We start from the raw sequence: 24,506 nt of genomic DNA, 5'->3' as shown, positions 1-24,506 counted from the left end.
GTTCTCCGGTCAAGGTGGAGCACCTGGCTGGAAACAGAGCTAGGCTTGAGTATGTGCCAACAGCTGGAGACACCTGGCCCTATCCCTCTAGGCTGAGGTCTCAGCCTCCAGGTGGAAGTCTCCAGAAAGATGCTAACAGGAGCTCTCTGGGTCGACTCCAATGCCACTGCTCAGTTAGTGTGACTTGCATACACTCATCTCCTCAAGCAGCGCTGGCTAGTCCTGAGTGCTGAATGCGTCCAGTCCGGGCACAGTGTCCAGAGGTCCGGTTCTGGGTCCTTGCCGGCCAGCATGTTGGCAGCAAGCTCTTCCTCATTCAGCCGCCTCTTGTGCTCCAGCGCTTTATGGGGGAGGGTCATTAAGAAAGCTTTTTCCCAGGAAGAGCTGTGCCTTTCCCGAATCTCTGCTGTGGAGTGTCCCAGCCCCCGCACTCTCAAAAGCTGCCCTTGTGGGTTTCAAAACAGCCCCACAGCCCAGCAAGCTGAGCCCACTTTTCTCCGAGCCTTCTGGGTGACAATCAGCACTGGTTCAACAATGTAAAGAAAATAGTTTGGAAATGTTTTCAAATAGAGTCTGATGGAACAAAAGAGCAGTTCATCCGCTGTGGCTTTTTGTGTGTTGCTTCCCAGTTGGAAAATGAGATTGTTCCGTTAAGTAAGGAGGCGCCAGAGGCCTCCGAGGCTTGCAGCTTCCACAGTGTGAAGAGGGGTATTCCGCCAGGTCACTCCTAGCAAGCCTACTCTCTTTTTCCTTTCTCTGTCCCTGTGTGTTTTCAAAGTTCAGATCTCCAGTTCATCAGATAAGTCCACCACACACACACACACACACACACACACACACACACACACACACACACACCTTCTAGCTGGGTAACCTGTATGTATTTTCATAAGCTGTCCCAAACCTTGAACAGTCAGAGGCAGAGCATGCCATGGCATAGCCATGCACAGGGACCCAGGGTCTTGTATAGGTGTTTCCTCCTCTCCAATTAATGGGCTGCCCTTGGGGTGTTTAGAGTAGCAATTTCTATGACAATAGATGTACACCTGCTACAGGGTTCCTAATATGCAGACAGGAGAAGCATTGAGCAGCCCAAAATTACATGCACAATTTAGGGAGTGATGATATTTCTAGTGAGGAATTCTATCCCTGCAGTAATGACTCAAAGGAGCAAGGAAAGAATATTGTTGCTTTCCACCTTTGAGATCTTTGGGGGGAGATGCTTGTTACTGTGGCAAAACTCAGCCTGTCCTGACTGCTACAGGAGCCAAAAAATATTTCCTATAGGAAATTATGTGTAAGACATATTTTGAAGGGTAAATAGAAGTGAGCCAGGAGAAGAAGACAGAGGAGATTTCATCCTCCCAATTTCTGTAAAGAAAGTGGCAAAGTTAAAAATGACTCAGATAGCAACTGTTGCTTTCTTCTCCATTGCTGGGGTCCTGCTTCTCTGAGTCCAAGCCTTTTATTTGGTGAGAAGTCCACAGAGGCATGGTCCAGTACTCTAAGGGATCTACTGGGCAAAGATGCTTCTTAGTTTCCACACTAGACTTTCTTTAAGGTCTTTGTGAGATCTTCCAATGAATTCAATTTGAAGACTGCTAAAGCGTTAGAAGCAAGAACCGTGGTTGTTGGGACTGGCCAGTCGACTCCTTTCTTCTTACTTAGCTTACACTCTTCCTTTGCCCAGCTTAGGCTAGTTAACATACTGACCTTCTATTCCCAGAACCGAAGGTAGTACCCGGCACATAGTAGGCCCCTAGGAGAAGTGTGCTGAGGGTTGCTCCTGTTTCTTCCAGCCGTGAGCTGATTTCTAGTAACCCCATGGCTGCCCACAGTCTGATTTTGTTTGGGGGCCTGCCTGATCTCTCCAGCAGGGGCTGGGGCTGCAGGGAGCCTGCTGACCAGTGCTAATTGGTGTCATTGAGTAATTAATGCAGAATCAGACCCGAACTGATTCCCAGGGAGACAGACACTGAGGGTGGCTTTCATGCTTGGTGGGATGGGAGTTCCTTTCTCTGGGGACATTCTCAGAGCACTAAAGGCGACTGGCACCGTCTGGTGGGGGTGGCTTGGCAGCCAGAATGGGGTTCGTGGAGCAAGTGTAGATGGGGTTTGTGCTGGTGCCACGGTTGGACACAATATGGAGCGTGGCGAGTTTGACTTTAAAGAAACACAGCCCCAGGGTGGGCTCTGGGAGCCAGGCATGCGTCAGCTCTGAAGAATTGATGAGTCCTTGGAGAAGGCCATGGTGGAGACATTTATGGCATATCTGTTATCCTCACTGCTCTGTGACCTTTTGGTGTGGGCACCCCTCCCCCTTTGCATGGGTTCTCTTCTTCTTTGTCACGGATCCCTCCTCTGTCTGCTCCCACCATTCCGTCTGCTCTCTGTGCCCTGTGTCTCTGTTCCTCAAATGCACCACACTCGTGTCTGTAGGTTTAAAGGTTTCACTTGACCCAGAACGTCTCCACTCCTCCCTCCAGAGTGCAGACCCCACACTCCTTCTCCCGGGAAGCTTCCAGCAGCTCCCGCAGCAGCAAGGATTGGTTGAGTCATGTTGCAGTAACAAGCACTCCAGAGATCCGAGTGCACAAATCACTTACTGCTCGCACTGTGTCTTGGGCGGTCCCTTAGGAATGGGGTTACTAGAAGCCTCACTGTGACACTCATCCATAATCACAGCAAAGGGAGAAAAGGGAGCTGGAGAGCCATGGCACCTGGCTCTGGAAACTTCTCTCTGATTTGACACATGTTCTATAGTGCTGTGGCCATCCTTGGGTTCATCAGGGAAGCAATATGTAATCTCCTCTTAAAGACTATTTACATAGAAATGTGGTCTCCTAGATACACCAGACTTGATGGGATAATTCCTAAGTCCATTGTATCACAGATTTTTCCCCCTATTTTTTTTAACCATAGCATGGTTCCACAAAACCACTGATTGGGTTTTGTCTTTCTCAGAGGCCTCCTGCCCAGCCTGGTATCTCACAGTTAGTGAATGACAGAGGGTGGTGGGTGGTAGTATTGGACAGCAGCCCATCCTTGTTCCACTATTGCTCTGGCTCTGCTCCAGGTAGGGGCACAATGGGACATCTTCAGTCAGGTGACTCCCACCCTTTCTCCACAGACGCCGGGTCTTGGCTATATCTGATGGCATTGAGCACATTGGGAACCTCCGTTGGGAGCTGGCATTGTGTCTCCTGGCAGCTTGGACCATCTGCTACTTCTGCATCTGGAAGGGAACCAAGTCGACCGGAAAGGTAAGAGGTTAAATGTTGCGCAGCTAGCCGCACGCAGAAGATGGGTTTTACACAAGCTACTGAGTGACCTAGATCACCAAGAAACTCACGTTGGAAACAACAGCTCTAAGTTGAGAGGTAGGAAGATCTTTGGACAAGGAGTCCACCTGAGAGCCAAGAGCCGAATTCTTCACACAGCTCTCACACACTTCAGGGCTATTCTGCTTTGCTTTAAGCTTTGGTTTTCTCCTCTGTGGAATAACAAAGCCTTCTCCCACCTCTCTGAGTGAGTCAAGAGTCACATAAGGTAAGGTAGAATAAGGTGTGCTAAAAACTGGAATATGCCCAACAGCTAGGACTGTAATTCTTACACTGCTGAGCCTGACTCCGGTTACATACCAGGCAGACAATGCTGGCTTTCCCACCAACCACCCTAGATGCCTATGTCTCATGTTTCTGCAGTGTGCAGGGGAAACAATGACTTCTGTCTGGTAGCCCTGCTGTGCCATATATACCAGGTGGTCTCCAGGGTCACAGGAGAGGAGGAAAGGGAGATGGAGGTCAACTCTGAACTGTCTGGGAATTGTACGAGTCTCTTCCACTTGAAGGCTGCTAGTCAGAATCTGGGCCACAGCCCCTTCCAACCACAGGGGAGCTGGAAAGCACAGGGGCCCTTGTGTCAGAGTACAACATAGACTGTGCTATTGCAAGATTGACAGAGGGCGAGAAGTGTGACATTTGTGGCCATGTCCAGCTTGCTTGTATGGTTTCCAAAAAAAGAAAAAAAAGAAGAAAAGGAAGGTAGGAAGGAACTGAAGGAAAAGTTAATTCATTGGCAATGTTTAGAACTCACTGTCCCCCTGCTGCTCCTATTCCTGTGGCTGAGCATCTTGTCCATTGGTCTCTTGTCTATAACTCATTTTATTTTCTTATGAGAAATAAGAAAGGAAATATTGCTTGTACCTGAGCCTGCCTGACTCCATCACTCTTAATGGATGTGGATGACATGTGTGTTTAAAGTTCTTGACTGGGACAAGAGCTAGAGGTGATGCCTCCGAGGACAGGGGGGTCAGCAACTCTGAGTTCCTCTGTGACAGCATCTCCCCTGAAGCCCCTCGGGGTGGGTGGGATAAAGAACCTGCTAGGATGTGGGAGGCAAGGTGGCTCACAGGAGGGAAGTTGGGAGAACACAGAGAGAATGCAAGCAGGAGAATGATACATGAGTAAAACAGTGTGTGCCAAAAGGCTATCACGGAGGTACCGGGAATCCCAGCAAGAAGAACAAGGGCATTTGTGTCCCTGAAGTCATGGTAATCAGCTAGCCTTTGACTTCTGTGGGTTAGGATGCCATAAAGACAATAGAATTCCCCTTGGTTTGCAAATAAAGATTGCCGATACTTTTGCTGTACTTTAGACTGTCACCTTGCTCTCCCTGTGTCCCTCCTTCAGCTAAAAAGGAAGATAACTGGATGGTTAAGAGCCAGCCTCAGTGGCCAGAGAGCTAAGCAGTTGAGATTACGTGATGCTCTTCCAGGGGACCTGAGTTCAGCTACCAGCATCCATGTTGAGCGGTTCACAGCCTCCTGTAACTCCAGTTCCGTGGAGTCTGGTGCCTCTGGCCTCGGCAGGCATCTGTGTTTGCGCTGATGTTTACACGCATGCACACACAAACACCTTTAAAAATATATCTTAAGGGCAACAACAACAACAACTCAGGACTCAATCACCATGCCTGTCGTTCACTGGCTATGTTCTAGGGTGCCCAAGTTCACGTCTCTGAGTCCCAGTTTCCCTTCTATAGAAGAAGATAATGTGAGTTGACTGATGAGACCACAGGGTGCAAGGTTCATGGTAGGGCTGAACAGTGTGATAGTTTGCAGGAAGTGCTGAGGGAGCAGAGGTTTTCAAGAATCCTGTATAAAGATAGAGTATTATTTAAGGAGTGGCTTCGGAGCTGGGGGTGGTCGTGCATACGGGTTCCTCAGTGCTTAGAAGCCCGGGTTGGAGATCTAGGTTCAGAGTCTGCCTGGGCTGCCCAGCAAGACCTGATTTAGAAGAAGAGGAGGAGGAGCAAGAACAGAAAAACAGGGAAGACAAAAAGAAAAATGTTAAAAACAGTGTCTGAGCCACTATAGACTAGCATAATTCAATGGGTTTCATGCTTTCATTGTATTTTTCCTTATCTACGTGTTGTAGGTATGTGTTGGGGGACGGGGCATCAGAGAACAGATTACTGGAGTTATTTCTGGTTCGACTTTCAACGCTGTGGGTCTGAGGGATCAAAGGTGTACTGTCAGGCTTGTCAGCCAGTGCTTTCCCCGCTGAACCATCTTCCCAGCCCTCAGTAGGTTCCTGGAAGTGAAGAGAGTGCACCCTGCACCATGCCCAGTAAGCTGATGGAAATGCCTCAGGACGGCCACAGATACTGCCTCTTGGAGGTTGTGCGTGGCTCAGTGGGCTTGGCCGGGCAGCAGAGATGTGTGGCGCAGGAGAACTGAGCCACCTGGAGTTGGTTTATATACATGAGCTGCCCGTAAGAGCCCAATATGCGGCCACAGCAAGATACATTTGCCCTCAACTCTTGCACAGGACTGTGTGCTGTGGTCTGCGGGGGGAGGGGGGGGCAGCCCAGGTGTTGGAGAACTCCTACTGCGTGACTGGGCTCTAGAAAGGGCAGGTGCAGATGGGGAATTTCAGATGAAGTTGCCAAGAAAGAGGAGGAGGAGAAGCAAGCACATCTCTAGCCATGTCTTCCCTCCTGGCCCTTTGCTTGGTGCGGGACGGTACACCTACCTTGGACACCTCACTCCTCCTTTGGGGAACTAGTTTCCTGTCTCACAGGAGAACCAAGACTGAGTGATCGACCCGCCTGGTTATAGGTGTCTTGTGACTGTGCCTCAGCCTCCCCTCAGAACTTTGGCCTCTGCTTCTCTAGCACTCTTTTTGTATGTGTGTGTGTGGCCTGGAACTTTCTGTGTAGTTGAAGATGACCTTAAACTCTTGATCCTCCAGCCTTCACCTCCTGAGTATTGGGATTGCAGATATGTGACACCACGCCCATTGGTATACCCTTGACTGACACGTAGACTATTTTAACATCACGAGGGCACAGCTTCCTTGGCCCTCTTTGCCACATCTTTGGTAGAAGTGACAACCACAGCTACGGTCATAACCAGAGTTCTTGGCGAAGCAATGCCATTCACTGTGCTGGGTCTTGTGGCTGTTCCACTCAGGCTTTGGAATATCCCTGCAAGACGGGAGCTCGGTAGCTCTGTTTGCAGAGGTAGCAGATGGAGCAGCTAACTCAAGTACCCTCAAGCAGGAAGCAGCAGATGGGGCTGAAATCCTAACACTGGTGACTGTACAGCCCATGCTCTGCATAAGGGCACAGTCACACCATCTGCAGCATCCTGAGGACAGTGATGGCTTTCTTGTGACCTAATTAGGAAGAGGCTAAAGAGACTGCTTAGCACGTAGTAGGTAATATGCGGTTGCTGCATATGTCTGAACAAATGCTTTTCAAAGCAGTACCGATGTTAAATCTGGTGAGCTGATGGCCCATACTCTTGCAGGCTGGGGTCCATAGGAACTCCCTGTGTCCCCAAGGCCACAGTGACAGGCAGAGTGAGAGCTATTTTGCCAGAACTAAAGCACCAAGCCCACACCACCCTGACTTTATGCATGAAAAAGCTGAGGCATGGAAACAAAAAGGGGACTTGTCCAGTGTCACAGACCAAGTGTGTCAGGCCAGGCCCTCAGCTTTTTATGAATGGTGGCATTCCAAGGTCACACCTAGCAGCTTATGGAGAATGAGAAGCCCTGTGTTGTTGGGTACACTTAGTGTGTGTTGGGTGGGTGGGGTATATGGCATGAACTAGCTTCTGTATTTTACCCACTGCATCTTGGATATGAATCTGGAACCTAGAAGTCTTTTGGATTCTGTCCAAAAGAATCCGAGATGTCCTGTGTAGGCAGTTGTTGCCCCTGGACCCAGCATGGGGACCCTGGCCAGAGCCATTCGTAAGACATTCTCCAAGGAAGGAGGTATCCATCTTCTCTGGACTGTTAAGGTCTCTGGATAGGTTGGTATCTCCTCTTCATCACCTTCCTGAGGATCCAGCATGCCTCCCGGAATCAGAGCTCAGCAGACATGTCTAGCTGACATGCTCATTAATGTGAGTAAAGTTCCTGGTCCCTCCTTTCTACAAGCTAAAAACTGCTCCTGAGTTTAGCACAATTTGTTCAGTTCTTCCCATAGTCAGGGAGGTAGATACTACTGGCATGGCCTCATAATCAATGGATTAAGGAACAGATCACCAGCATACGGATCTCAGGGGAAGCTGTGGCATACTACAGGCCAAGTCTCCATCACTGTACAACAGAGACAGTGTTTAAGATGGCCAGGATGAGCCACAAGGCTTCTCTGGCATTGGTATCTCCCCTAGAAGATACCCTGACACCACAGAGGCCAGCCCTCAATATCTTCTGGGGTTCTGTGAATAAACCCAACCTCAGAAGATACTTCTCCAAGTGGAAGGGATGTAGGAAAGGGCCCTGTCACCCACTTGTTGCTTTATAAGCCCAGTGGAGTGCCCAGATCCCACTCTGTGCCAGTGTAGACAGTGGATAGTGTGGTCCTCAGTGAGCATGCAGTGTGCAATCCTCAAGGGCAGGTAATATGCAGCCTGAGAGAGTGTGCATGCTAATATAAGCAATTGTAATTGAGTGCCCGGATGCTGATCCTCAACAATGCAGCAGCTCAACCAGTCAGCTCCTAGGCCTTCTAGAACCTCTAGAATTCTGTATGTTCATTTCTTGGGGCATCTCTGTTTTTAAGGCAAAACTCTTCCAAGTTATGGATGACCATAAAGTTGGCCCAAGGATGCTCACTGACCAAGAACATCACTAATATTCAAATTCATGTCTTTACCTGTTCTGTGCCCTCAGTGAGGAACAGTGTGCAACCAATTCAAGGATAAGACCTTGAATCTGAGCCATGGGAGCTGCTCATTCGTCACTCTCCTTTCCTACCTCAGAAAAATAGGTTTCCATCTTCTCTGTTGATACTGTGGGAGCTCCAGAAGTTTCATATGGATTAAAAGGAAAACTAAACAGTTTATTAATCATCTTGTAAGTCCTGGATGAACAAGGCTGAATCGGGACTCGTTCCCTCCCAGGTGACAAAGTGTCACTATGGAGGACTAGCACCAAGGACCCAGATCATTGATGTGACTTTGTGGGTTTTTTGTGCCCATGTTTTAGAAATCTACCAAATTCACCATGCCCGCCTTCCCTCTCAACTCCCCTTCCTAGTTCAAGAGGCACGAAACCACTAAGTCATTTTGGTCAACTCCACTAGCCTCTCACCCAGTTATCGGCCAAGTCGGCTGACAACCTTTGTACAGACAAAACCACTTTTGTGCGTAGACCAACACACTCAAGTGCCATGTGTCAATGAAGCACAAATTGCAAGTGAACTCTCGAAGCCCTTCTTTCATGCCATTCAAGTGGAACACTGCGTGTGTGTTGTTGCAATGGTTTGCTGTTCTTTTGCTTGTAGCTCTGTGTATTCCAAAGCTTTCTGTCTGCATTCTCCTGCATTTGCTAGGCCTTCATCTAACCCAGCAGTTGGCCCACTGTGGCTTCAGCAAATCTGACCCACTGCCTGAATCTTGATGCTGCACCTGATCACTCCAGTGTTAGCCAGCTGCTGCATGTAGCGGGACTGAGGAACCACATGTGGCCCACAAAGACTTCACTTGTAGACTGAGCATCCCTTATCCAAACATTTGAAATCCAAAAATATTCCAAAACCCAAAGCCTTCAGGAGACTGATGTGACACCTGTATACAAATTTATTGATATATATATATATATATATATATATATATATATATATATATATATATAAAATTTCCATTAGGCTGTGTATTTAAGAGTATGCTTAAGAGTATGGTTGAATTTTGTGTTTAGTCTTGGACCCATAGTCAAGTTATTATGTGTATAATATGTATAAACATCCAAAATATGTACAAATAACCCAATCTAAAAATATAAAGTCACAAACAGTCCTGGTTGCAAACATTTTAATAGCTTTGATAAGTAATTCAGTAGGATAGTCCAGTCTAAACTGGTTCTGTGAACGATTTCCTTTGTAATAAAAGGTGACTGAAAGCTGCTGTTATCTAATGCATGGGCCATTTCAACCTCTGAGATGCAACAATGACTGTGAAGGATCCTTCACACACACATACACACACACACACACACACACACACACACACACACGTGACTGCCATATGCATGTGTGCACATACACAACACACATGAAAAACATATATATAGGCACATATACCCAAGTTCACATATATACATATGCACATAAACATATATGTATATACACACATGCAGGTAAGCACATACACATACATGCACACACAGACACATAACAGACAAATATGCACATGCCCAAACACATAAACTCATATATATTCATGTACATATATATATAAACATGCACACAATACACATATACACTCATGTGCATAATCATATACACATACACATATAGACACACATATATGTCCATATGCACAATACACAAATGCACACAGATACATACATATAGCTATATATAATCATATATATATACATGTACGTGGGGCACACATGCATATACATGCACATAAACATATATACAAATGTATATATAGGCATACACAGGCACACCTATATACATATGCATACATATACACAGACACATGCACACATGGACACACAGATACAATCACATACACACATACATGCACACACATACACGTATGCATATAAACATACACACACACACACACACATGTGCCCACACCTACACTCATAAACACACATTGCTTGTTTTGGCTCCTCGTACAATAGCTCCCAAGTCTAGAAGCTCTTCAACATGTTTGAAGTTTAGTTTGCTATTTTGTCAATGCTGAGGTACAGACCAGAGCCTTAGACATGGTAAGCAAGATATTATACCATAGAGCTCCCAGCCCAGCCCAGTACTTATTTTTTAGGGGGCCTGATACTTCTGTTCATTCCTTCATAACCCACCCCCAGCAGGTGTTGGCTGTGCACCCACTGTGCACTGCACACTAGGTGGGGGCTCTTTTCAGTGACAACTGGCACAGTCTATGGAACCTTTGATTTCTTGCAGCGGGGTGGGGAATAAGTAGCAGAAATTTTGTTTGATGAGTGATGGGGTCTGGTAGACGGATGCGGAAGGGGCTCCTCAGACAGCACGGAACCACAGTTGAGGTTCAAGTCACATGTTGCAACTCCCCAAATGGGGAAGCCCTGATGAAGTTGGAAGCATTGCAAAGCTAAGGCAAGAGTTGATGACTGACAGACAGGGAGATGAGCAGAGACTTGAATCTGACTTCCTGCACTGTGCAAAGGGGTGGGACAAGGAGACCTTTGGGACAGAGGAACATGGCTGACTTTCTGCCTGTTGTTAAGGGGTTGGTGAAGGAGAGAATGAGGTCATCGCTGCTCACAGATGAGCAGGGAGGTGGTGGCAGATGCATGGGACAGACAGATTTCATTGGAAGCCCCTTTAGGGTGGCATCTATCTCTACGTGCATAGGATACTTGAGCCCTTGCTGTCTTCCACCTTTTGAGCAGGGGTGGCTAGCCCAGCTTCTGGCTTAGACACTTGGTTTTTGGTGGAGAGCTGTCCCACCCAGCAGATACAATGCTCCCTCAGGCTGCCCCAGTGCCTCCTCTTCAGCTGGCAGCCTGTCCTTCCCTGTTTCTTCTGTCCTTCACCGTGGATGATTTATGGATTTTTCCCCCTCGTTTCCTGGTCTCCAGGAGCAGTGGTTGGGAGGGGAGGACCTATAAAAACAATTCTGGTCCCTTCCCACCTCCCCCTGCTGTCCCTGCCGAGGAAGCTGCAGGATTAGCTGGGATTTGAAGAAGAATCCTGTCTTTTCAGTGCTCTGGGGCTCTGTTGTTATTCTTTTCAAAGCCCCAGGACACCAAGGCAGGGGGGGGGAAGTTAAAAATAAATAAATAAAAGCCACACACACACACACACACACACACACACACACACACAGAGAGACAGACACCCTCACCCAGAACAGCTGCAAACAGCCTTGAATTGAGCTTGTTTTCTTTCCCTCATTCACCCACAAGGAGAAGAACTGGAGGTGACACAAGGACTCCCAAACAGACCTTGTCGTCTGTCTCGTCTGGATGTTAGAAGTAGTGAGGCGGATGACTGAAGGGCGCCTCCTTCATCCAGACTCTTAACTCGCTCGGTCCTGACACAAATCTGCGAGGAGGGTGCTGCCATTGTCCACACTGTGTAAATCAGAAGACAGGGTTTCACAGGCTGGAGCCCTCAGGTCCTGGAGGATGCTGGGAGGAACTGGCATGTGGAGGCCTGCGGACGCAGGTTTTATAGATGGAGCTGCAGATGGAGACAGCCCGAGGGGCTCAGAGGACTCTGCCCTCCCCATCAACTCTGAAGCATAACTGACAGTGAAGACAGGAAGTCCCACATGAGTGGTCTATGCGTCAGGAACACCCTGTAAAGTGCCTAATAGGTTTAGTGGGGCATGAAGGAGAGTGAACCGGGCAGGGGAGTTAAAGAGAGAGGAATGTAAGAGAGCAGAGGACAAGCCCAGAACCAGACCTGGATAGCCCTGCCTCCCAGTCCTGAAACAGCCTTGCTTGGCGGTGGGGCTGCCCCAGTGGCGGGTGATGTCTGCTTTCAGAGAGGAAACTGGAGCAATCATGAGAAGCATGCAGAGCACCCCAGCAGCTGCCATGTGAAGATCCCAGCCAGGGCCCCCCAAACTCGAGGGTCCAGAAGCCACACCACAGTGTCGGGGTGCTACTCACACTGCTGCAGTTCGGGAGAGGGGTAGATTGTGACATTAAGTCAAAAGAGTCTAGCATCCAATTCAGCCCTTTCTCTGGTGTTGAATAGCTGGGCTTCACCTTTAGCGGGACGCTGGCAGCAAGGGGACTTGGAAGAGAGGAAGCTTTGCTACTCAGTAATACCGTCTTTATTAAAGCACAAAGGCCCCCCAAAGTCCGAGTGATTGCTGTGGGGAGGGTGTTCTGCAGACCCAGCCAGCTCTGGAGAAAGCCTCAAGTGGGGCCTGAGGGGAGGTAGGCACTGTTAACCCTTTCCAGTCCTCCCTTGGCACTGGGCACTGTGTAGAGTCTCAACCCTGTGGTGGGTCTCCTAGGGACATAGGGCACCATCATCCTGCAAGGAGAACATAGAATAACCAGAAAGACTTCTCCCAGCAGAGACAGGCACTGTGCTGTTGGGAAACCAAGCCAGAAATGAAGGGAGCTTTTGCTCTGTGCCCACACGGTGTTAGAGACCCACATGATGGTAGAGGTGACAGTCTACATGCAGCAAGCAGGTGTCAGGAGTCCTGCCCCTTTGCCTCAACCATGTTGTTACTCCAGTCTCAGTTTCCCCCTCTGTCAAGGTGAGTTTAACAAGCGCAGAGTCATGGAAGGTATTCTCTAGTGAGTAGTGCAGAGTAGGACAATGTGTCACCATGTGTGCAAGGTTTGGGTGAATTGTGGGCCATGGCAGGACCATAGTAAGGAAATGTCACAGGGGCACACAGGGTGAGTCGAGATGCTTGCTACGGAGCTACAGATGGGTGACCAAGTTACAACTGTCATGCTGTGGGTGTCCCCACACACTGTCACCTGCAGACCATTGGCTAGCTCACTCTGTGATGAATGGGACCTGCTCCATTGAGGGAATTGCCATATCCCCGTTTCAGCCTCACTGTGGTCACCAGGGTTAGCCTGCACCCACTCAAAGAACAGAGCTGTGCACTTAGATGCTTTAGTCAATGAGGAATCATACCACAGTGGTGCTGAAGATTAACGGTGAGCTGCTAGGTTCCTGTCGGTTATATCAGGGGCACTGTCATGTCACAGCCCGGGTGATCTCTCCATGCTGATGCTGGTGGGGCCCAGTGGTGGTCTTAGCTATATAACGTCTAGCATGTTTCACTAGTGATGAGGACATACATGGCTGCTTTATGGTTTCCTATACTGCACGACACGTTTAATAGTGACTTTCAGGTGTTTTCCTGTACACAGAACCAGGCTAATAGCCTTTCCTTCCTCCTTGTAGACTGTGAGAAAGATCCACCACATGCAGGTCAGGGATGCTGAGAGCAGCCATGTCTTTGTCCCCAAAGGAAGTCCCACAGAGGCACCACATGATACGGACTGATTGAGTGGTCCAAAGAGCGTGGGATGCCCATGGTGTGCAAAGACCTGCTACGACAAGGTGACAAACCGCAGCATTTCCTGGGCAGTCACACATCAGTCCTTCCCTCCCACCCTCCTGTACCCACAGTGGCTCAGGGAACAGTGGTGGGAAATGCTGTATGGGGACGAGGGTGAACGTGGGCAAAAATGGGTGAAAATGTGGAGTGGGTAAGGATGTGTGTGAGACCGTTGTCTGAGAACCAGTTCTTAGTGGAGGGTGGCCACTGAATGAGGGGGAAACACACCCATCTGACAGCAGCCACACAGGCCTAGGATCCAGGTTCAGGCCCTCAGAGCACAGGAGCAGCATTGTGGACACCTACCGTGCTCCTGACATGGAAGCATGCCGCTCTGCTGTCCTGTGAGTCAGCCTTCACAGCAGGTGTGTGAGTGTAGGCAACCCCACTTCGGAATGGCACTGAGGTCCAGAGAGGTCAGCCACATATAAAGTCACACAGCCAGCGGATGACTCAGGGTTCAGCCCATCTGCCATGAAGCCTGGCTAGCCAGTGCACTGTACAAAATTGCATTGCTCATCAGCACACGAGGAAAGCAGAAACCCAAGCGCTTTGCCCCTGGCTCCTGGTTGATGTGGTTTTTAAATGTAACTCTGCCCTCCAGAGTGACCACTGGCCGGCCCTTATTTGCCTCTTGAGATGTAAAGAAACCTACCTTGTCATGAGGTTTCTAGAAGGTGCTTCATGTAAAAATGCTCTAGGCTTGCATAGCAGGTGTGATGCCTAGGTTCGCTGGAACTTTGGAATTTCTCTGCCTTGCTGAACTCATTCTCTGGCTTCATGGAGGTAAACTTGAGCCTGTCGCCTGCGAATATTCACAGAGCCCTTTAGCAAACAATAACTGATAATGGCTGTTAAGCAGAAGTGTGTTTTCAGACAGTGGAGGTGACTTGGACAGGCCTCACGCTGTTCCCTGTACTGTGACAGCAGCTGTCTTCCTTCCTGTGTGACAACCTCAGGTGTGTAATGAATGAGAACCCCCAGTGTGAACACTGGGGTGCATGACAATTCACTCTCCAGAAGCCAGCAAAGTCTCCCCCCAATAAATCATTTGTGTTTGGCCCAGTGTGCTGATCGTAGTGCTAGGAAGCACTTGCTCCATGCCAGATTGGTCCAGATGCTTAGGGCGCCTTAAAGGGCTCACAGCTGCCAGTATGGACAGCACATCTGTAAAGATGTCAAAATTCTTGAGCGGGCAAGACAACACAATGAGGCCCACCAGAAGTGACTCTAGCTGTGAGGCGCATGCGTAGAAGTGAGGCAGGAGGGCAGCCTGGATTATCCAGGACCACTGCTCTGGATCTTCAATCTTGGAGGAAGAGCTTCAAGTGGGCACAGATATTAGAGTCCCCACGACTGCCATGCCATGAACATGCTGTGCAGGAGTGGTGCCCTGGTCAGGAGGGTTATGGGGATGTTGACACTGCATCATGATTTACATGATAGGAGGTATGGTGTTTGGATGGCCTGCCTCACCCCACCTTGAGTTCTGATTACATTTTTCAAACCTTCGTGCTTAATTAAGATGAGAAAAACAACAACAACAACAACAAAACAGAAAGCGAAAAATAAACAAACAAACAAACAAAAAAAACAAAACTAAAATAAAAACCTGGCTGTGTGAGGTCCTGGCTTCAATCGTTAGGAGCCCCAAATAAAATCTTTCAGTTTCATGTCAAACAAACTTTAAGCATAGTGGTTAGAACTTCCCTGCCTACATGGTTGCTGGGCCATTTGGAAACCCCGAGAAGCTTGACTTTTTGCCATGGATTGGTATGCACTGTAGTCCTTGGATTTAATGCAGTGATTTAGTCTCTAATTTGACCCTTAGGAGGCAGGACTAATGTCACCACCAACTTGAACTGTACTATTCAGCCTTCCCAAGAATTCTTTAGCACTTATAGAAGTGCACATCCACATGCTATGAGGTGCCAGCCGGAAGATCTGCTTCATTTTGGTCTCACGACTGAAACGAAGCACATGAGGTCGTTTCGTTGTTTTACGCAGCTGACTGCCTTGTTTTACGCAGCTGACCGCCTTGAAGCGGAGTCCATCAACAAGTGTTAAACACCTGCTTAGACCTCGAGGCAGTAAAGGGGTGGGGAAGCCTGGAGAGAAGCTGAGAATGCAGCCAATCACGGAAAGGTCCTTTGGCATCGGGGCACAAGGTTGTCATTTACAAATAGATTGGGTCACATTCATACACGTGTGGCCTCGGTAACCCAGCTAAGACATGTCTGGAAGTTGTAGCATGTGAGTAGGTGTAGGTTATCATGGAGGGAGTGCAGCTCAGAGATGGTAGGTGGTTTGAGGTGGAGAGAAGAGGGTGAGGTTGGGAAGGGCCCAGAGTGTGAACCCTCCCATCTCTTAGTGGTGGGTTTGGGAGGTAGAGAAATGGATGATGAAACCCGGTTGTAAGCTTTATGGTCAGAGCCAGGTGTAATACCACTGGGAAAAAGGCGAAATACACTAGGAATGGAGGCTGGAGGAGACAATTCATTCCTCTGAGTTCCTATTAAGATTGCAGTTGCCCATGAGAATATACGGGGACATGTCTGGGATGTCACTGAGGTGTCTGGGCTCTGAAGAGACATGCGGAGTGGAATCACCTCATACATATTAGGATTCTTTATCCAGGGCCTGTGGAAGTATCAGGGTTCTGATGAACCCCTAGGAATTCTATAAAAATCATGGGGTTATTTAGGTGTGCACCCTTTTTTTACACTCAGGGTCCATAGCTCCCATCTGATTTTTTGTTTGTCTGCTTTCTGAGACAGTGTTTCTCTATAGCTTTGAGGCCTGACCTGGAACTTGCTCTATAGACCAGGCTGACTTTGAACTCACAGAGATCTGCCTGCCTCTGCCTCCTGAGTGCCGGGATTAAAAGCATTCGCCACCACCGGCTGGCCCCACCATCTGATTTTTATTTTGTATTCCACTCCTAAAAGGACAAAAGGTTGACTGAAATATTTCACCTGAACTAACTTGTACCATTATTTTACGCTCTGAAAAGTGCTCTGTGCCTCCCATCTAGATGGAACAGAAGTTAGGAAGTCAGTTGGTGCTATGCCACATGAGTCTGTGGTACACCAACATGAACACTTGCTGCTGTGAAGGGTCTCCCGCAGGCTCCTCAGCATGTCTGGCCTCGGAGTGCCAGCCAACATTATCAGGTGATGTGTGTGCTCAGACCACAGGAACAGACCGTGTTACATTCTCCTCTCCTGTGGATATCGTCTTTGCTTGGATCTGTAAAGTACTGCGTTGCCTCGGGAAAATGTTGAATTTTAAAAGTGGACTCAAGATCATACTTCTAAAGTTTGCTTTTCAGCATCAAATCCCACCAGCCTATTTTGATACCTTTCTGCAGAAAAACATAGTGCCATCTTTTAAAGACATTTGAAGTACTTTATCATAGATTCAGTGTGTGATGTGCCATGGCTTTTATGTGTGGTCAGATGACAATTTAATGAAACCCATTCTCTCTTTCCATCAGTGGCTTCTGGGGATTGAACTTAGATCCTCAGGCTTGGCATCCAGTGCCTTTATCCACTGAGCCGTCTCACTGACTGGAGACATTCTAAATGATAAACAAATGGTCTAAGTTATTTTAAATTATTTTAACCAGGCACTGAACAGATGGTTCAGTGATTATGAGTACTGGCTGCTCTTCTGGAGGTCTCAGGTTATGTTCCCAGCACCCACACGGTGGCTCACAACCACCCCTAACTCCAGTTCCAGAGGATCTAATGTCCTCTCCTGGCCTCCATAGGCACCAGACATGTGTATGGTAGACAGACATAAGTAATTGTAGGTATCCACATAAAAAATTAAAATTTAAAAATTTAGCTATTTTAATTAAGAAAATGTGTGGCTCATGTATAGTTTTAGGGGTGGCAATGGTCTTGGTGCCTTGCAGTCTAATAGTTTGGTAGAGGACTCTCATTCCCATAACACATCCTGCCATGACATCATGAAGTGTTGACCAGGGCCAAGCTGATGCAAGTGTCATTACCCTGGTATCTCCTGAACTGCTACCTAAATTAGCCTCTTCTCTTTATGAAGTTGGCGTTTGATGATAGTAACAGAGAACAGGCAAATGCAGCGATTCAAAACCATGTGTTATAGGAGATGGGCGGGAAGCTATATGAGCAAGAGTGCTCAGGAGGAGAATGCAGGAGGAGGTGGCGAGCCTTGGGAAGCACCAAGAGTTATGAGATTTGGAGGAGAAGGAGAGTGAGGCCCAGAATACCAAGGTGTGAGTGCACACTGGGGCTGGTGAGCCCGGTGAGGGGAAGAATCATAGTGTGTAGTTCCGGAACTTCTGAAAGTAACAGGTTGTGCTTTGTCCATTTCCAAAGTTTAATTCAAGTTGAGTGGGAGAAAGGAAGCTACAGTCAAAGAAGACACGAGAGGCAGGTAGACACCATAGTCCAGTCAAAGGAGACTCAAGGGGCAGGTAGACATCGTAGTCCAAGAAGATGGAAGGAGGTGTAGGCTTAGGGGAGAGTGTGATGGCTGCAGGTTGGAGCATGCAGATTTGCAGATCCCTGTGGACTTGTGCAAAAACCCAGGAAGATGCAGTCATAAAGGATTTGAAAAGATAGGTCTTAAACTCTGGGATTCCCACCAGCTGGTGAGTGGGATTAGGAGGTACTAGCCTATCCACAACCTAGAGACCATAGGAAGAAAAAGAGCTGGAGTGTGGTTCGGGGGAAAAGCATTTGTTTGATGTGAGTGAGGCCTTGACTCAATAGTAACACACACACACACACACACACACACACACACACACACACACACACACAATCTGGGTATGGTGGCACACAGCTTTAATGCCAGCAGTCCAGAGTCATAAGCAGGTAGATATCTGTGAGTTCAAGGCCAGGCTGGTTTACCTAAAGAGTTCCACTCCCTCCAGGGCTATAAGGAAGGGGTGCAGGGAAAGAGGAAAGTGGGGCATCTTACTATATTTTCCAGGGCTGTAATTAAATACCCGAGGCTGTCATTTATTCATTTATTTGTATTTGTTGGTGAGGATGTTAGTGTGTGTGGATACACATGTGTGCATGTGTGTGTAGATGCCAGAGGTCAACCTCGTGTGTTTCTCTTTAGGAGCTGTCTACCTTTCCGAGCCAGGGTGTCTCTCTGGCCTCATGCTTCATGTTTTGAGGGGGGGGGGCTGGTTGACCAGCCAGCCTCGGTGGTCCAGTTGTCTCCACTTTCCCTGACCTTGGATTAGAAGGTGACTCCACTGTGCCAGCCCTTGTCATGGGTTCTGGGAATCAAACTCAGGTCCTTGTGTTTGCACATAAGTGCTCTGACGGCTGAGCTGTCTCCCCAGACCTGAGACTGAGCACCTTACAGAGATTTTGCTCATCAGAACTGGTTGATTGGTCCATTGATTATTTAGTTGCTTAAGAAAACACATTATAAAATGAAGTGTGGCCAGAGACTTTTCAAGTGGAAGGAGAAGCAAAACGGAAGGGTAGTGGAGGGAAGTTTTAAGTCTGTCAAGACAGAATAGAATCAGAACTAAGAAACTGTCAGGCTGGACTTTTAAAGATGAGCCTGGTGTCTTCTGAGATGCTAGCTGAGTAGCAGTGGGGCAGAAAATCAACTGAGACAGGAGTGGGATGTGGGATGCAGTTCTTCTCTGCCATGGATCTGTTTGTCTGAGAGGAGGGCTGTTTTCAGGAACCTAGCGGTGGCTATGGTCCCTGACCAAGCCTTTGCTGTTCTCCACGTCTCCATCTTTACAAGTGTGCTCAAGAGAACCAGGACACACAGAGTGACACACACACACACACACACACACACACACACACACACACACACACACAGTGGTAAATCCACTCAAGGGAATGTGTGCTCTTTCTTGGTGCACTTGGTTACTATGGTGACAGAAGCCTTCTAGTCCAAGAAGATGGATAGAGCTTAAATCATTATTAGTCAAGGTACTAGGCATGTTTTTCAGGCAGTAAGCAATAACTCTTAATACCAGAGTAAGCTTGACTGGGCACAGCAAGGAATATTAATGTCACTCAGGCTTGTTTTGAGATTGTTTCCATTTCTGTAGCCTTTATGGTGGAGATGTAAAAATCAATAGCATTGTCTCTCTAGCTAATCTTAATTCGCCATGAAATAGGCTTAAACCCTTGGCTCCTGAATCTGGTCATCTTTCGATACCCTGTGGGCAAGGATTTCAATTGGACTCAGCCATCCTAATGAGCGTGCAGAAATGCCTGCTGTTTCAGGACCGTGTCACCCAGCATGCAGGACTCGCTTCTGTCCTTGGAGGTGACGTTTTCCCAGGCTGACACAGTCTGCCTTGCAGGGATTCACTCCCAGTGATTTCTAGATCAGGACTACAGCCACAGAGGCTTCCTGTGACCCTCAAAGCCCACCTCCAGGAGCCCTGAACCACACTCCTACAATGCTGTGGATCCCCACAGCTACCCTCCCAACACGACTGTGTCTATTCTAGAGTCTCTCAAGGATGGGGGGAGGGGACCCCAAGCTCAGGATTGAAACTCAGCCTCAGAAACAAGCTCTTAGAAACAAACACAGGGTTTGACCACAGTGTGCCCAGCAACTCTGTAGGTAGAATTCAGTAGAATAGTCCCAAGCGGAAGAGTGGGACAGCCTCAATTCTATGCCAAAGGTCCGCTACAGACTTGTATGGCTATGTGTGTGGTGCTCACCTGTCCTGAGTCAAGATCTGAATTTTATATTAGTCTGGTATTTACAGTGTGTAAAGGACTTAGCAAGAACAGCGTCAGATCCTGTGAGGATGCATACAGTCCTCACAGCTGAGCAGCTCTGAGTAAAGGCACGGTCAGCTACGTCAACAGCTGCTGTAGTTTATACCTTAAATGGCTCCCAAAGGCCTGCATGTTAAAGGCCCAGTTATCACCTGTGGCAACATAGCGACATGGTGGAGCCTTTAGTAGGTGGGGCCTAGTGTAAGGAAGTTAGGTCATTGGGGGTGTGTCTTTGAAAATGATTTTGTAAGTTTGGGATCTAGACTTCTCCCTCTCCTCTCTCTGTACTTCCTTCATCTTCCTTCTCTTCTCTCTTTCTTTCACTCTTTTCTCTCCCTTTCTCTCTCCTCCTCTTCCCTGACTCCCTTTTACTCTTTCTCCCTCTCCCTGACCACAATGATGATGTAAACGGGTCTCCTCATCCTCCCTCATGGTGTCTCTGCAGACCCCATATAACCAGACCAAACCACCACAGGCCAGACCTTCTGCACCCACGAGTCAAAATAAACCTTCCCCCCTCTAAGCTATCTGTCTTGAATGTTTGATCAAAGAGTTGGAAAACTGACTCACACATTAGCTAACTGCGTTATGAAGCAAGATGAAGCAGAGCTGAATAAAACAAAGTTGCCACCTACCATAGCTGATGTGCCAAGGTCTGGTACTGTGTACAGATTGGCTTGGTTAACTACCAGAGTTAGCAGAGAGGTGGGCTCTGTCATGGCAAGAACCTGAGGCTCAAAGGACAGACCTAATGAGTTGGGTTACTGTCCTCACTGTCAGAAGAGGATGGAACCCCAGAAAGACAACTGATGTACACACACACACACACACACACACACAGAGAGAGAGAGAGAGAGAGAGAGAGAGAGAGAGAGAGAAAGAGAGACCCAGAGGTTGGGTTTGTGTCTGTGTTGTATTACTGTGCTTAGTGTTGTGTGCTGTGTGCGGGCAGTTCATATAGCCTGGGTGAAGGTGGCCATGATAAGAAAGGGTAGGACAGAAGCAAAGGCCTCTGGCAGGGAAAGCATGGGTATAAAGAGTCTAATTGGATCACAGGGAAAGACTCCCATACATGTGGCAGTCAGGGGACAGGGTTTAGAGTCAGGTGGATCTGGCCTGAAACCCTGTCCTTTCCTGGTTGGTCAAGTGTGTTTCCTTCTGGATATGGTCATAGGTTTTGTTTTATGCAATTAGACAACGTAGCAACAATGTAGATAGAGTGGTTGTGGAGGTTCGTGCCATCGTTAGTGGCATCTCTTGAACTCAGCAATTCCCTTCTCAGCCCTCTACTTCTGCCCAGAATGACCTTGATTGCTGAATTGTGGATGCATGGAGTTCAGGGTTAGAATGAATCATGGCTGGAGGCAATTTTTTATGGTCCCAGCCATCATAAAGAAGACAGCATTCCCCAAGCTTTTAAGTGCCTGGGCTTCTTGCCCACTCTATCCCAGGCCCTGAGATTCTGCCTGGAGCCCTGTCACCTGCCACAGCTGATGATTCTCACTGGCAGACTGCTTGGGTTGATTTCTCATGCCCAACCTCTGCTTCCTTGTGGAGTCAGGGAGTGATGGCCATGCATGCATCTCTGTGCTGTGGGCCATTTTCTCTCCTGGCCCTTTGCCCCCAGGCTTCCCCAGCCAGTGAGTTAGCCCCTCTTTCCAGTCCCACCCCGAGTCTATTAGTGAGGTGGTCTCCTAAGGATTTTCCAGAAGCACTGTCCTGACCCTCTCATAGCTGAAATGGGACTAATGCAGCCTCTACCTGAAGTCTAGAGCCCCTGCTACATTGTTCCCTACACACAAAGGCTACTCATCTGCTAGGATGAGAGGCCACTCCAGCCTTTCTCATGATGGAGTGATGGTAACCTCCAATCTACCTTCATCATTTGTGTGGGAATTGACCTCTTCTCAAACTGGGAAGATGTAAGCTCAGAGAACCATGCACTCACTTTGTGCATGGTAAGGCACCCTAAGTGCAGGTCCCCATCAACACTGCTCTTGAACCATGACAGAGAAGCTTAAAGCTTTAATTTTATAGCTGAGCCCTTCCTGTTTGTTGATATTCATGGTTGACTCCAGAGGAAGCAGATGGTCACTCTCAATGGCCTACTTCTGGGATTCTCAGGTCATCTTCAGCATCTCTGTGTGTCTGTGGAAGGGGCATATGGATCGATCTTCTTAGCCAGTGCCTTTATTTAATACCAAAAGATAAAGACCCAGAGTGGGAACAGCAGTATCTTCCCAAGGTCAGAGAGGTAGCTGGTGGCTAGTTACATTCTGTATTGGGCTAAGGCTCATACCTTCCCTCTCACCAGATGGGCCAGCCACAGGGGTCCTGCCTTCTATTCTTCCTCTTGCCTAACTTAGGGTATTTTCCACAGTTTCATAGCCTAAGAGACCTTGTCTTTTATTCCAGCCCACACAAAGGCAAGGTGGTAGGGTACTATCTTGCCCTTTCCTTCATGGGCATCTCTTGGAAGTGGTACACAGCACTTTCATTTGTGTCTTATTGGCCAGTTGTCATCACATGGCCACCTCGCTGTGGGGGGCGCTTTAGGATTAGGCAGCCACGGGGTCTGTTGAAAATGAGGAGTCTTGGTCTGAGGAGATTTTTAAGCCAATGAAGAATTTGGATACCAGCACCCAGATAAAAATCTTGGTGTAGCAATTATGCTACAGTCCTTGCAGCGGGAAGGTAGAAAAGGATGTCAAAGACTTGCTGACCTACCCGTCTGGCCAAATCACTGATCTTGATAGTGAGTGACCCTATCTTAAAAAAATAAGATAGGCAGTGATTGAAGAAGATGTGTCAGCACACCCATCACACACACACACACACACACACACACACTCTTAAAAGAGGTCTCATTACTGCAGAAGAGGGAGTAGATATTAGGGGTCCCTCATGGTATTGCAATGAGTTCCAAGGTCTGAACACTACACTCAGCTGGACCCTTCTCTGATGCTGTCCCACAGCACCTTCCTCTCTTCCTCCTTCACCCACTCCAGGGATGCCAGTCCAGAATGCATTCTGAAGTGCCCCAGTGTTTAATGACAGTCATTATTAAAACACCACTAGTTGGTTGTTGCTTGACAATTCTATCCTCAACTGCCTAAGAAAATACCACTCCTGTTAAAATACATTGCTTTCATAGGGAAATAACCTTATTGCCTTGTAAAAAATGTGACACTATCAATTTCAGATTTAGTTACTTAGAAGTAACTAAACATATACAATTTTGTTAGAATATTCTTGGGAAATAGCTCTAAAAGTAATTTTAAAAAATGTGGGAAGCCAACTATGTTATGGCAGCCTCCACTTCTTCACTCCTCAAAGTCTAACAAGTCCTCAGTAGCAGGTATGTCTGACTACTTGGTGACTGTTAGAATATTTTTCCATGAGAATTCTGGGAGTAGTTCTTAGAAATCCAGGTAGGAGGACTAGCAGGGATCTAGTGACAGTCAGAAGAATGGTTGTCTAATGACTGGGTGTTTAGTGCTGTGCTTTCTAGCCTACAGGATAGGCAGATGTGCTGGAATGACCATCTGGAGAGGGAAATGGGCAGGGGCATTGCATAGGCTTTCTCTGACCGAGGTAGTGGGTAATGATGAGTTTCTGTCAAAATACAGTCAAGTCAGAGGCTCTGAGTTAAAGACAAGCAAAGAAAGCACGTGGAATCTGCAGCCTGAAGGTTAAGGCCAGGCATGGAAGGCATGCAGAGGCTGAAGCATGGGGGCTAAGGGCAGGGATGGAAGGCATGCAGAAACGGCAACGTGGACAGGCCAAACTTCCTAGGGCTTCCTGCTATGCCCCAAGACAAGCCACCTCCCTAATCGTTGAGGGAGTCAGTCTGCAAAGTATAGAGAGGAACCCACATAATCAGTGTTGAAGGCAGGTTAGAGATGGCAGTGTGAGCCATCTCTGGCACCCTGCAGCTCTCAGCTAACTGGAGGCATTGCCCAAGGCTCTGTGGAGTTTTTGCAACCCAAATCAATGTCAGGACCCTGGAGAGCGCTACAGAGTCCTGGTTCTTAGGGAAGGCCTAAGGAGGATCTCACATAGAATCCATCTGATCTTTCACTACAAACATGGAAGGAACTCTATTGATGGCGAGCCTCAGAATGATCTTATCCACACAAAACACAAATAAGGGCATCCAGTCACATTGTGAGACAGGCACTTTC

At 47.9% G+C, this 24,506-nt stretch overlaps 1 protein-coding gene across 1 annotated transcript in view; it reads left to right on the top strand.

The window, feature by feature from the left end:
- Slc6a11 (solute carrier family 6 member 11) overlaps positions 1-24,506 on the top strand; it is a 119,541-nt gene that overhangs the window by 28,592 nt on the left and 66,443 nt on the right. Inside the window, exon 5 of the mRNA XM_048438355.3 lies at positions 3,131-3,263. Coding sequence (XP_048294312.2) covers positions 3,131-3,263 — 133 coding nt within the window. The remainder of the gene's footprint in view (positions 1-3,130; positions 3,264-24,506) is intronic.

Source organism: Myodes glareolus, chromosome 3, assembly GCF_982192425.1.
Source record: "Myodes glareolus chromosome 3, mMyoGla1.1, whole genome shotgun sequence".
Taxonomy (NCBI): Eukaryota; Metazoa; Chordata; class Mammalia; order Rodentia; family Cricetidae; genus Myodes; species Myodes glareolus.
The sequence above is the reverse complement of the archived record's forward strand: the minus strand, read 5'-3'. Positions and strand labels throughout refer to the sequence as shown.